Raw genomic sequence first — 14,153 nt, forward strand, 5'->3', positions numbered from 1 at the left:
CTGGTTAGCTCAGCTGGTTAGAGTGTGATGCTAATAACCCCAAGGTTGCGGGTTTGATCCCCGTATGGGCCACAAAGATTTTAAGGAGCCACAAAACAAAGCTTGTCAGTAAAATTTGTAATCTATCAACCCTGAAAACTTGAAAATTGTATGTATATAATGTAGAGACTATGAGGTTTGTGTATAGTCGTTGGAAACTCTTCTACATGTCGACTTTAAAACTATACACTGGTTGGATCTCTTATGATAAAAATTGTCCCCTGACTGTAATAATACGGTTTTAATGCACAGGCTACACATCTCTTGAAACAACACTGAAAACAGCTGATCTGCACATGATTGAGTGAACTCTAAGATCAGGCAGTATGTAAATAGACATGCTACACAATGACATGACAGAAAAGTACAACCCTCCTATCCATGTACTGCCACCTGTTGGAGAGAAGATACACTATATGCTGTGGCTGGTTAGCTCAGTTGGTTAGAGCGTGGTACTAATAACGCCAAGGTTGCGGGTTCGATCCCCGTAAGGGCCAAAGACCTTTTAAGGAACAACATGTAGAAAGCTGACTTGTACAATGTGTGCACTTTGTCTGTAGAGTTTGGAAATTAAACCTCTGCTTTGACACCAACCTTGAATGTTTTTCTACACTGTTGTTCTATAAGATCTGGTGCACAGCGGTTAAAAACCCTTAAATAAAAAGTGCAAACAGTGAAAAATCTGACTCATATTCTACTAGAAATACAACAAACAGTCAAGGTCCGACAACACTCGAGGCCGTTTCGTCATCTGGATTCACTAAAAGAGACCTGGATGTTTTCAATGAATAAATATTTTTCCAAAAGTAAAAGTCCAGTTCAGAAAAAGATACATGATTTTACTGCATTAAATTATGGACTTATTAATGTGTAATCATCCCATTGTAAAAATAGGGCTACTTGTAAACTACTTTTTAACACTCCTGTTGTCCTCATTTACAGGCACCAAAAAACATTGTTTCCTTGTCTGAAAAAAATCCAAAAATTCTGCAAAAAATTCCCCAAATTTCTGAGAATTTGCAAAACCTTCAGGAAGAAAATTCCAATAATTCCTTAAAAGCTTCCCTTAAAAGTTTTGTTTAAGAAAAAAAAAATCCCCCAAATTTGGCAAGAAAATTCTTGTAAATATTTTCAAAAAATGAATAAAAATCTTCCAAAAAAATCCTAAAAATATCCAAAGTGATTCCATATATATCAGTAAAACTTCTAATATTTTATTTAAGAACATTCACATAAAAATCTACCAAAATCCTGCGTAATTTGCTGGATTTTGGTTAATTTTTTGTGAATGTTCTTAAACATTTTCAACATTTCTTTTTTCCCACCAAAAAATGTTCAAAGATTTCCCAAAAATGTTGAAAATGTGGACATCAGAAGTTTCACTGTGAAAATATATTCTTTTTCCCACATTTTCAAACTTTAAACCGGGTCAATTTGACCTGCAGGACGACACGAGGGTTAAAGAGCTGGGAAGGAAAGTGCTCAGTCCTGAGTTCTGCATGTTTGTTGTTCGTTTCTTAAGTCTTTAGCACCACCTTGTGGGCAGAACACCATCCTGCAAGACGTCAGTGTTGCTGCTCAGTGCCTGGAAACGACTTCTAAACCTCCACATCTGTGTTTGGATGCATGTCGAAGTTAGTTTTACTCACACTGTTGTCTCCAACCCTCTGCAGAGCGTCGCCCAGGTGGAAATAAAAGCGTCCGTCGTCTGTTCCCGGCTCACCCGACTCCAAACCCTCCTGGAGACAACCAGGAAGTGAGACGATGGGATCAGTGAAGCAGTACCGAATCGGTTCAGACAGAACTCAGGAAATATGTTGCTGCACTTTGTCAAAATATCCAAAAACTACTGGTAGAAATATGGATCCATCCATAGATATGCACCTCCAGGAGCTTTATGGAGACACAATATCAACCACAATGGAACATTTTTTACTTTTTTCTGTCTTTACAGGTCAATGACTAGAAAATTGTCCACCATGAGGCAGCATTCTTGAAAATAACTCATAACTTCTGTAAAGCAACTTAAAAACTGTCCAAAATCAATCAAAACTTCTTTAAAATTATTTCAAAACTGTTCAAAAATAACCAGAATTACCCAAAACTTGTGCAGATGGACTCATGTCGACTTTTTTTTATGGCAAAGTAGCAAAACTGGAACCTTGTTTTGTCATATATTTACCACTAATCAAATCCTACTGATGTTAGAGCCTCAAAAGTTGGTGAAATATCAACCAAAGATTGGATTTTAGTAGAAATATGGATCCATCCATATATATATGTACATTTACAGGAATTTTATGGAGACACTATACCACCATTGTTTGAAAATGTATTTTTTAATCATTTTCAACCACCAGTTATTAAAAATATGTCCTCTGTTGAAGTCATTTAATAATTTTTATCCACTGGAATCTGTTTTGTCTGAGTCCTCCCCAAACTTCATGGCTGTGGGAGTTTTATTTCTGGAGATTTAAATAGTTTCACAGGTAAGAAGGAAATTTGCGCTCAATTTTTCCAGTACTTTCTGCAGTAGTTGTCATGTCAGAGAACGGTACGACCAGGAAACAGGATTTGGAGTTGGAATCTGTTGAACAGCGTCTCATGTGGACGTGTGAAAGCAGCTGTTAATGGCCAGTTAGCTCAGTCGGTTAGAGCATGGTGCTAATAACGCCAAGGTCACAGGTTCGCTCCCCGTACAGGCCAAAGAGGTTTTGAAACAACACTAAAAATAAACATGGAACACAAATTCTGGACATGCTACACCTAAAAGTACCTGTATGAACATGTTGATGCCAGAAAATATGAATTTATAAGTAAAATCTTGACAAATAGCCGTATTTGTGACATTTGTTGCATTGTTAGTTGTGTTAATCAGACTGCAGCTGTATTGTTAGCTAATTCTATGTGATCTTAGCTGTCTTTTTGTCGCTAGATGTACTGTTAGCTGTCTTTATGTGACTTTAGCCGTGTAGTTAGCTGTTTTTCTACAACTTTAGCCGTACAGTTAGCTATTACTCTGTGACCTTAGCAGCCTTGTTAGCTATCTTCATGTAACTTTAGCTGTGTTTATGTGATGCTAGCTGCAGGGTGAGTTGTCTTTATGTGACCTTAGCTGTCTTTTTAGCTGTCTTTATGTAAGGTTAACTGCATTGTTAGCTGTCTTCATGTGACATTAGCTGTCTTTATGTGACGTCTGCTGCACTTAGTTGTCCTTATGTGATGTTAGCTGTCTTTTTATCCATTTTCATGTAACGTTAACTGCATTGTTAGCATTGTTAGCTGTCTTCATGTGACGTTAGCTGTCTTTATGCAATGTTAGCTGTGCCGTTAGCCGTCTTTCTATCACATAGGTTGTGTTGTTAGCTTTCTTTTATGTGATCTTAGCTGTCTTTCTGTCAATTGTATTGTGAGCTGTCTTTATGTGACTTTAGCTGTGTAGGTAGCTGTTTTTCTACAACTTTAGCTGTGCAGTTAGCTATTACTCTATGACTTTTGCAGCCTTGTTAGCCGCCTTTATGTAACTTTAGCTGTGTTTATGTGATGTTAGTTGTCTTCATGTGACCTTAGCTGTCTTTTTAGCAGTCTTCATGTAACGTTAATGATATTGTTAGCATTATTATCTGTCTTTATGTGACCTTTTCTGTGTTTATGGTTGTCTTTATTAAACACTACCTGTACTGTTAGCTTTATTTCGTGTCTTCATATGATCTTAGCTGTGTTGTTAGCTGTCTTCATGTGACACTAGCTGTGTTGTTAGCTGTCTTTATGTGATGTTAGCTGTGTTGTTAGCTGTCTTTATGGGATGCTAGCTGGCTAATTAGCTGTTTTTCGATGACTTTGGCTGTGTTTTGGCCACAATGATCATACAAACTAACAAATATGTGCGCGCTTACCTTCAGGTATGGTATACTCTCGGCAATCTTGTTCTCCGACTTAAGAATGAAGCCGTAATGAACTTTAGCAAAACCGTTGCTAGGGGCAACCGCCAGAACCTAGGAGGCGGGGCATAAAGGAGCCATTCAGTGGAAGTCTTTATTAGCAGAACATCACTAAGCTACCAACAAACTGCTGTCACTGAAATCACATGAAGTTTAGTAAAGCTGCTATCATGCACTCACCTCTTCATACACCTTCTTGGCGCTCTTGTTGTCGCCTAGCAACAGGTGAGCGACGCCCAGGTCGTTCTTCAGACTGATGTCCTCTGGAAAGATCTGAACCAACCTCTCCAGAGTCACCAAAGACCCTCGCATTCGACCTGAGAGACAGAAAATCTCATGAGACTGCAGAGCCACAGACACTAAGAGAAGTTTGTGCATTTAGCTGTTTTTAAGTCATGCTAGCTGTGTTGTTAACTACCTTTATGTGTTGTTACCTGTCTTTATTTGACATTAGCTGTCTTTTTGTGACTTTAGCTGTTTTAATGTCACTTTAGCTATGTAGGTTGCCACCTTTCTATGACTTTATGTGACGTTAGCTGTTTCTATGTGACACTAGCTATGTAGTTAGCTGTCTTTCTATGACTCTAGCTAATTGTTTGCTGTCTGTCTAAGACTTTAGCTGTGTAGTTAGCATCTTTGCATGACTTTAGCTGCATAGTTAGCTCTCTGTCTAAGACTTTAGATGGGTAGCTAGCATTTTTCTATGACTATAGCTGCATAGTTAGCTTTCTTTCTAAGAATTTAGCTGTGTAGCTAGCATCATTCTATGACTTTAGCCAGGTAGTGAGCTGTTTCTTTCACTTTAGCTGTGTAGTTAAACATCTTTCTATGAATTTAGCTGCATAGTTAGCTGCCTTTCTATGAATTTAGCTATGTAGTTAGCGGTCTTCCTATGACTTTAGCCGAGTGGTTATCTGTATCCTATGATTTTAGCTGTGTAGTTAGCATCTTTCTATGACTTTAGGTACATAGTTAGCTGTCTTTCTAAGAACTTAGCTTACTACGTCTATTGCTACATAAGCTGCTGTAACAATGTGAATTTCCCCTGGCGTGGGGAGAAATAAAGGACTTATCTCTTGTTGGTAGCATCTTTCTATGCCTTGAGCTGTGTTGTTAGCACCCTCTGTCATTTTAGCCGTGTAGTTAAACATTTTTCCATGACTTTAGCTGTGTAGTTAGCATGTTTCTATGCCTTTAGCTGTGTTGTTAGCACCTTCTGTCATTTTAGCCATGCAGTTAAACATTTTTCTATGACTTTAGCTGAGTAGTTAGAAGTTTTCTCCAACTTTAGCCCACAGCTAGCTCAGTCATGCGTATTTGCTACCTAAGAACTGCTGTCTCTCGGCTCGTCTCTTCAGTGCAGCTCTCAGGAGGTCGGCGGTGGCATCAGGAAGCTCAGCAGCTTCTCTGTAGCTGTTGATGGCTCGATGCAGCATGTCATTACTTCGCATCTTCTCAGCTAGATCGTCTTCCGCCTGAATAACACACACGTGCTGATTTCTGGTCTATGCTCACTGTAACGCAGTACTGTGTAGTAGTACTGTGTAGTAGTACTGTGTAGTATTACTGTGTAGTAGTACTGTGCAGCAGTACTGTGCAGTAGTACTGTGTAGTACCTGAGCCTTCCCGTAGCGAGCTCGAGGGCTCTCTGGATACAGCTGCACCAGCGCCTCAAATGCCTTCAGCGCCTCGTCCACCTTCCCCTGAAAGAAGAAGAATGGGTTAATAAACGGGTTCATAAACAGGTTCATAAACGGGTTAATAAACAAGAAAACCTACTTCAGTTTAACTCAAACTAGCAGGAACAAAGAGCAGCTTCATAAACAACAAGAGGAGCTGCAGCTGGTTAAAGTATTTAGCTTATCTGGGATGGTTTTTGAAAATTTTTAGCATCTTTCTATGACTTTAGCCATGTAGTTACCTGTGTAATCAGCTGTCTTTCTATGATTTCAACTGAGTAGTTAATATCTATGACTTTAGCTGTGTGGTTAGCATTCTCTGTGACATTAGCTGTGTACTTAGATGTTTTAACGTGACTTTAGCTGTATAGTTAGCTCTTGTTATGACTTTAGCCCTATAGCTAGCATCATTCTATGACTTTAGTCGTATAGTTAGCATCTATGACTTTAGCTGTGTGGTTAGCATTCTCTGTGACATTAGCTGTGTACTTAGATGTTTTAACGTGACTTTAGCTGTATAGTTAGCTCTTGTTATGACTTTAGCCCTATAGCTAGCATCATTCTATGACTTTAGTCGTATAGTTAGCATCTATGACTTTAGCTGTGTGGTTAGCTCTTTCCATGACTTTAGCTGTGTAGTTAGCATCTTTCTATGACTTAAGCTGTGTACTTAGCTGTCTTTTCACGACTTTAGCTGCATAGTTAGCTGTTTTTCCATGACTTTAGCCATATAGCTAGCATCTTTCTATGCCTTTAGCCATGTAGTTAGCTCTTGTTATGACTTTAGCCGTATAGCTAGCATCTTTCTATGACTTTAGCTGTGTAGTTAGCTATTGTTATGACTTTAGCCGTATAGCTAGCATCTTTCTATGACTTTAGTCGTATAGTTAGCATCTATGACTTTAGCTGTGTGGTTAGCATTCTCTGTGACATTAGCTGTGTACTTAGATGTTTTAACGTGACTTTAGCTGTATAGTTAGCTCTTGTTATGACTTTAGCCCTATAGCTAGCATCATTCTATGACTTTAGTCGTATAGTTAGCATCTATGACTTTAGCTGTGTGGTTAGCTCTTTCCATGACTTTAGCTGTGTAGTTAGCATCTTTCTATGACTTAAGCTGTGTACTTAGCTGTCTTTTCACGACTTTAGCTGCATAGTTAGCTGTTTTTCCATGACTTTAGCCATATAGCTAGCATCTTTCTATGCCTTTAGCCATGTAGTTAGCTCTTGTTATGACTTTAGCCGTATAGCTAGCATCTTTCTATGACTTTAGCTGTGTAGTTAGCTCTTGTTATGACTTTAGCCGTATAGCTAGCATCTTTCTATGACTTTAACTGTGTAGTTAGCATCTTTCTATGACTTTAGCTGAGTGGTTAGCATCTTTCTATGACTTTAGCCGTATGGCTAGCATCTTTCTATGACTTTAACTGTGTAGTTAGCATCTTTCTATGACTTTAGCTGTGTGGTTAGCATCTTTCTATGGCTTTAGCTGTGTAGTTAGCATCTTTCTATGACTTTAGCTGTGTAGTTAGCTCTTGTTATGACTTTAGCTGTATAGCTAACATCTTTCTATGACTTTAGTTGTGTGGTTAGCATCTTTATATGACTTTAGCTGAGTGGTTAGCATCTCTCTATGACTTTAGCCGTATAGCTAGCATCTTTCTATGACTTTAGCTGTGTAGTTTAGCATCTTTCTATGACTTTAGCCGTATAGCTAGCATCTTTCTATGACTTTAGCTGTGTAGTTAGCTCTTCCTATGACTTTAGCTGTGTAGTTTGCTCGTTTTGACTTTAGCTGTATAGCTAGCATCTTATTATGACTTTAGCTGAGTGGTTAGCATCTTTCTATGACTAGCTGTGTAGCTAGCATCTTTCTATGACTTTAGTCGTATAGCTAGCATCTCTCTATAACTTTAGCACATAGTTAGCATCTTTCTATGACTTTAGCTGTGTAGTTAGCATTTGTCGCTGCTGTCTGAGGGAGTTTAGAATGTCATTAAACGTAAATATTAATATTAATATTACTACAGCAGTTTTTTATTTTTACCACCTTCTTACGAAGCTTCTCTGCTGCATCGATTTCTGCTTTAATGGTTTTGTCGAACTTGTTCAGGAGTTTTGGTTTCTTCTTCTTGGCTGGAGGAGGAAGAGTGAAGAAAACAGGAGGTGAGAGGAATAAAAAGCAGAAAGCAGGAATTTTATCATCTTAAATCTGTTAAATCACCTTTTTCTCTGAGCTTCTCTTCGCTTTGTTTCTCTGCTGCTGTTCAGGAAAACAAACGAGATTTAAAATCAGTTCCATTATGTTTCCACACATCAGCTGTTAATCACAATATTTCTCTGTTTCTACATTTAATTGGTTATTTTCTTTCTGTATATCTGTGTTTACATGATAATTAATGGGCAGTTTCTGCTATATTGATCATCAAATATTTTCTGCTATTTGATAAATAAATAAAAATACATGACTAAATCTAGAAAAAAAATAAATGTAGAAATATATATATAATATATAAGTGAATAAATATTTACAACAAGGCAATAAATAAATGACAGTAGAAAAACGATTTCTTTGCAGGAGAGTTTATTTGTTTTCTTCTGACGGCTGATTTTTAAACGTTTCTGACCTTCAGCCTCCGGATCAGTTTCAGCCTCTTTGGGTTTCTCAGTCTGTGGTTCAGGTTCAGGTTCAGGTTCAGGTTCTGACCACACAATAAAAACACCATTTAAATCTGCAAGTTTTTCTCTCATAAATCGATTTTTGTCAGAAAATAAACAACTTTTTACCGTGTAAATTTTTCTCTTAAATGTAGAATTTAAATTTCAGTAGATAACATTTTTTTTTTCTTGTAGATTAGCAATTTTTTTGTGGGAAATTTCTGGTTTTAATATTGGAAAATTTCAGATTATTTTCTCTTGCAAATCAGGATTTTTAAAAAGCTTTTTTTCTTGTAATTTTTTACTTTACCTGCTTCCTGCGTGAGTTTGGAGCTCGTCAGATATTTTTCAGACTCGACTGCAGAACAAACATAAATCAGTGTTCATGTCATTTCACAGAAAATCATAAAAATCACCTCCAGATCCTCACTTCCTCCGTTATCAAGTTTATTTTGGTTGTTTTCTGGTAATTTCCAGCTCTCCTTCTAGCAAACCTGTTTGTTTTGGGGGTTTTTGTGACAAAAGATGGAAAGAATACATAAAAAGAGGCAAAAATGACCCAAAAAAAGATATGAAAGATGCACAAAGTACATAAACAGACAAAAAAATGACACAAAACACATGAAAATGACCAAAAAAGCAGCAAAAATTACACAAAAGATGCAAAAATTACACAAAAGAAGCAAAAAATGACACAAAAAACAAAGATGACAAAAAAGGGGCAAAAACTACATAAAAAGACAAAAACATGATACAATATAAAAACACACAAAAAGGGGCAAAATAACACAAAAAAGACACTAAAGATGCACATAAAAAGACAAAAAATGACAAAATCATAAAAACACAAAAAAGGCACAAAAGATACATAAATGACACAATATAGAAGATTACACAAAAAAGCATAAAAAGGACCAAAAAAGGGGCAAAAATTACACAATAAGATGCAAAAATTACACAAAAAGCCTAAAAAATGACACAAAAATTATTTTAAAAATACACAAAAAAGGGGCAAAATAACACAAAAACACAAAAGTTACACAAAAGATAAAAGATCACACAAAAAGACATAAAAATGACCAAACAAATGGCAAAAATGACACAAGATGCAAAAATGACACTAAAAGACAAAAACCTATGCAAAAAGTTGGAAAAAATTACACAAAAAACATAAAAATGAACAAATAAGTGCAAAAAATTACTTTTAATAGACAAAAACACACAAAAATCATAAAAAAAGACACAAAAAGAGAGAAAATGACACACAAAAGACATAAAAGATGCACAAACTAGACAAAAAATACCAAGTCTGTAAGACACAAATTCACCTCAATAAAAAATGAAAACAAAAATGAATTTGTTGGACTCACCGTCGCTCTGCTCGGCCGGCGGCTCTTCCACCAGAACTGCAACAGAAAACAGATCAGATCTCATCCAGGTGTTTCTCTAACTACCAGAAGAATCAGACGTTGTCACAGATATTATTATATATCATATATTATTACTATTTTCACCTCCAGTGGTGTCGATCGCCATCGTTTCATCCTCTGGAAAACATGAAAATAACAGATTACTGTGAAAACGATCGGCGTTCAGAGAAGTGGAAAAACCAGGAGGAGATTTTTACTGACCAGACGGATGTTTGCTGTCTCCAGGTTCATCTACCACAAAAACACACATATCAGAGGCAAAATTAAACCAAAAAAGACACAAAAGATGCACAAACTACACAAAAACACATAAAACTGACAAAGAAGTTGAAAAAAATGACACAAAAACATGCACAAAAACAAACCAAAAAAAGTTAAAATCGTGTCACAAAAACATGCAAACATTACACAAAATGGTGCAGATATTACATAAAAAGAGGCAAAATGACACAAATAAGACACAAATGATTCACAAATGACACAATAACTAAAAATTACACAAAAAACATAAAAATTACACAAAAAGTTGCAGAATTAACATTAAAGACAAAAAAAACTAAACGAGGCAAAAAATACAAAAAAAGGCACAAAATGATAGAAAAAAGGCACAAACTACACAAAAATAAAAAATTACACAAAAAAACACAAGAATGACAAAAAATGTGGCAAAAATTACACAAAAAGTTGCAGAAATGACAGACAAAAAATGAGACAAAAAACATAAAAATGATACAATCACATAAAAATGAAACAAAACTGACAAAAATCAGACAAAAAAGAAAAAACAAAAAATGACACAAAAAGTTGCAAAAAAATTGCTACAAAAAGATGCACAAACTACACAAAAACACAAAATATTATACAAACATAAAAATGACAAAAAATTGCTAAAATGGCATAAAAAGATGCAAAAATGACACAAAAGAGTGCAAAATAACACACAAAAGATGTACAAACTACACAAAGACAAAAAAAAACACAAAAATGGGAAAAAGTTACAGAAATGACACAAAGATGCAAAAATACACACAATGACCAAAAAAATGGCACAAAAAACAAAAATGACACTAAAACCATGAAAAAAGATATAAAGAGTTGCAGAACTGATCCAAACTGACCCAGAAATGACCCATAGAGCCCTAATGCTCAGTACTGGACTGACCTGGTACGAAGCTGTCTTCCAGTGGAGGAAGAGGAACAGCAGCTGAGGAAACACAGGTAGACAAGTTACACACCTGCAGATGATGTCATCAGGTAAACTGGACGTGATGAGGAAAACACACAATAAACACAAACAAACAAACACATCTGTGGCTGGATGAGGAGGGATGTCTGATCCAGGTTAGTGAATAATTAACATCTATAGCTACAGAGAACCAATCAGAACCCATCTGTAGCTACAGAGAACCAATCAGAGTCCCTCCTCCTGATAACGCGCCATCGATCAGCTGTAGTTCCTGGTTGTTCCACCAGGTGGAGCCTCTTCTTGTTTAATACTGTAGAGACCAGAGGTGGCGTCACTCTGACTACAGTTCATGTTGAAGCAGAGAGCATTGTGGGAGTTCAGCAGCTACGGACACCATGACAAAGACTTCTGAGGACTTTAATGACCTGAAATGTTCCACCTTTTAATTGTAGGAGCTTCAGGAGAAACCAGCCGGATTTCTCTGAGAAGTCTGGTTGGTTTCTCCTGAAGCTCCTATGATCACCAGGACCTGGATGAGTTTAGCAGCAATGAGCACCATGACAAAGACTTCTGAGGCAACACGTCTGACCCAAACAACACGTTAAAGACATGAAGCAGCTCTACAGCCACAGTGAAGACATGAAGTTCTACAGCCATAGTCAAGATACAGTGAAGACATGAAGCAGTTCTACAGCCACAGTGAAGACATGAAGCTATTCTACAGCCACAGTGAAGACATGAAGTTCTACAGCCACAGTGGAGACATGAAGCAGCCACAGTGGAGACATGAAGTTCTACAGCCACAGTGAAGACATGAAGTTCTACAGCCACAGTCGAGACATGAAGTTCTACAGCCACAGTGGAGACATGAAGTTCTACAGCCACAGTGAAGACATGAAGTTCTACAGCCACAGTGAAGACATGAAGGTCTACAGCCACAGTGAAGACATGAAGTTCTACAGCCACAGTGGAGACATGAAGTTCTACAGCCACAGTGGAGACATGAAGCAGCCACAGTGGAGACATGAAGTTCTACAGCCACAGTGAAGACATGAAGCTCTGCAGCCACAGTGAAGACATGAAAGTCTACAGCCACAGTGGAGACATGAAGAAGCTCTACAACCACAGTGAAGACATGAAGTTGTACAGCCATAGTCAAGACACAGTGAAGACATGAAGCAGTTCTACAGCCACAGTGAAGACATGAAGAAGCTCTACAGCCACAGTGAAGACATGAAGCATCTCTACAGCAGCACCAACCTTGGATTTCAGATTCCACATCCTGAGATCCAGAGACTGGATTGAACACAGACAGAAGCAAAGATGTTACTGTCATGAATCAACATTCAGCTGATTGTCACATGACAACCAAACAGCCGCTGAATAAAAGCTGCTCTGAATAAAAGCTGCTCTATCTGTCTTCAGACAGCAGACCAGGGCGTCCACGAACCTTCTTCTACCAGAGCACAGCCATGATAAGGAGTAAAACAAGGAGGAAAAAGGTTTTACACTTAAATATAAACAGCGGTTGAATACAGACCTTGATCTTTGAGGATGGACGTTGGTCTGCTTTCTGAAATAGATCAGCAACTCTGATGTTTTTAGTTCAACAGATCAGTGACTTGGATGTTAGTGTGACTTTTACATCAAGCACCACAAAGATAGAAGCTTAAACCACCAAAAAGTCTGTCAGTTTAGTCTAAATAAAAACGATTAATCAGCTTGGCTTCAACTGACACTACAATTTGTTCATATATTGGTCCCCACAATCTTTTTGTATTCTCAGTATCTGCCTTAAATTCTTTGCATTTTATGTTTGTTTTGAATTCTTTGCACACTTCCTCGTACTTGTCTCGCATTCTTTGCATTTTCTTTGTATTTGTCCTGAATTCTTTGCATTCTTTTTCAGGTTCATCTTCAGTTCCTTGTGTTCATCTTCAGTTCTCGAATTCGTCTCTGTGTTCGTCTTGAATTCTTCGTGTTCGTCTTCAGTTCTTCGTGTTCGTCTTCAGTTCTTTGTGTTCGTCTTGAGGTCTTTATATTCTTCAGTCTTCTTCATTTTCATCTCAAATCCCTCATTGTATTCTTGAATCTTTGTAGTTTAAACCTTTAACTTCCAGCGCTTCCTTCTGCTTTCTGCATTTTGTTTATGAGAATCAGCCAACATATTCAGACCAGGAGAGAACATTTAGTCTAGAATTTAGAGTTTTTATCGTTAATAATCCAAATAAAGTTCAGTATTTCTTAAACCACAGAGCAGTCCAGCCGGGTTTTATGGAGCAAATGTCTATAGAAGATTTATTTTTTTCACCACATTCTTGTCAACATATTTTAAATATACAGAGTAAACAAACCTGATGTGGTTTCCTCAGTCGGAGTCTCCGTTGGCTTGACGTCTTGTTGTTCGGGTTCAGGTTCGCCGGTTTCTTTGGTTTTTAAAACTTTGGAGGACGAGAAGAAAGAATAATAACACAAAAATGACAACTATAACGTCTGAATGTCGACATGTTCCGGAGCGAATCATTTATAGTCTGATGGGTTCTCGGTTAACTAAAATAACGACCAAAGCTGCATCAGGTTTGTAGCTGATTGAACGTCGAACTTGCTCAAGTCAAGAATTTACCAAAAAAAAGTTTCTTTCATGTCGAAGTGAAAACAGATTCCTAGAAGGTAAAGTCAATTTTCCAGGACCTGTTGCTGAGAAACATCATGATGCCGTCACCACCGGCTTCACATCATGATGCTGCCACCACTGTGCTTCACATCATGATGCTGCCACCACCGTGCTTGACATCACGATGCTGTGATGTCTCACCATGACAATTTAAGTGTTCATATCTCTGCTACACATGATCCAATCTGCCCCAAATTTCATATCCTGGACAAGAGTCATTGACATTCCAAAAGCGAGTCATAGTCATAGCACCACCTACTGGTAACAGGAAGTTGTAGCCATTATATTTGAACGTACCATTGTCGGAAACTTTGTGATTTAATCCTTGACATTGGTCAGCTAAGTCTCAACTCTTTGACATATCTGTCACACTGGATATATCCCACACCTGTACAGGCCCCACATCCCGAGGACCCGTTCAACGATACTTGCAGCTTTAATTAATGTCTGTATATGTGCTTTTATTCTTAAGGTTGGAAAGAATGCAGAGTTTTTTAGATTTTGTACTTGTGATAACGAAAGTTTTTTTTTGTAAAAGTATGTCTG

General features: G+C 37.5%; 1 protein-coding gene and 2 non-coding genes across 9 annotated transcripts in view; 2 read left to right on the forward strand and 1 right to left on the reverse strand.

The window, feature by feature from the left end:
- The window catches only part of unm_hu7910 (un-named hu7910), a 46,755-nt gene that overhangs the window by 5,195 nt on the left and 27,407 nt on the right, over nucleotides 1-14,153 (reverse strand). For 5 of the 7 annotated variants that reach the window (XM_055007363.1, XM_055007365.1, XM_055007357.1 and 2 more), the window contains 15 exons: nucleotides 13,288-13,374; nucleotides 12,194-12,229; nucleotides 10,910-10,951; nucleotides 9,949-9,978; nucleotides 9,832-9,864; nucleotides 9,688-9,723; nucleotides 8,628-8,675; nucleotides 8,287-8,361; nucleotides 7,884-7,922; nucleotides 7,710-7,795; nucleotides 5,597-5,683; nucleotides 5,305-5,455; nucleotides 4,161-4,297; nucleotides 3,936-4,034; nucleotides 1,689-1,778 (listed from right to left, as the gene is read on the reverse strand). In XM_055007363.1, the coding sequence (XP_054863338.1) occupies nucleotides 1,689-1,778; nucleotides 3,936-4,034; nucleotides 4,161-4,297; nucleotides 5,305-5,455; nucleotides 5,597-5,683; nucleotides 7,710-7,795; nucleotides 7,884-7,922; nucleotides 8,287-8,361; nucleotides 8,628-8,675; nucleotides 9,688-9,723; nucleotides 9,832-9,864; nucleotides 9,949-9,978; nucleotides 10,910-10,951; nucleotides 12,194-12,229; nucleotides 13,288-13,374 (1,076 nt within the window). The remainder of the gene's footprint in view (nucleotides 1-1,688; nucleotides 1,779-3,935; nucleotides 4,035-4,160; nucleotides 4,298-5,304; nucleotides 5,456-5,596; nucleotides 5,684-7,709; nucleotides 7,796-7,883; nucleotides 7,923-8,286; nucleotides 8,362-8,627; nucleotides 8,676-9,687; nucleotides 9,724-9,831; nucleotides 9,865-9,948; nucleotides 9,979-10,909; nucleotides 10,952-12,193; nucleotides 12,230-13,287; nucleotides 13,375-14,153) is intronic. The other 2 variants (XM_055007358.1, XM_055007360.1) reach the window with 2 other exon arrangements.
- Nucleotides 463-536, forward strand: trnai-aau (transfer RNA isoleucine (anticodon AAU)). Its single transcript has one exon. It is a non-coding gene; the product is annotated as a tRNA-Ile (tRNA).
- trnai-aau (transfer RNA isoleucine (anticodon AAU)) lies at nucleotides 2,672-2,745 on the forward strand. The gene has a single exon. It is a non-coding gene; the product is annotated as a tRNA-Ile (tRNA).

This window comes from Amphiprion ocellaris, chromosome 22 (assembly GCF_022539595.1).
Source record: "Amphiprion ocellaris isolate individual 3 ecotype Okinawa chromosome 22, ASM2253959v1, whole genome shotgun sequence".
Classification (NCBI taxonomy): domain Eukaryota; kingdom Metazoa; phylum Chordata; class Actinopteri; family Pomacentridae; genus Amphiprion; species Amphiprion ocellaris.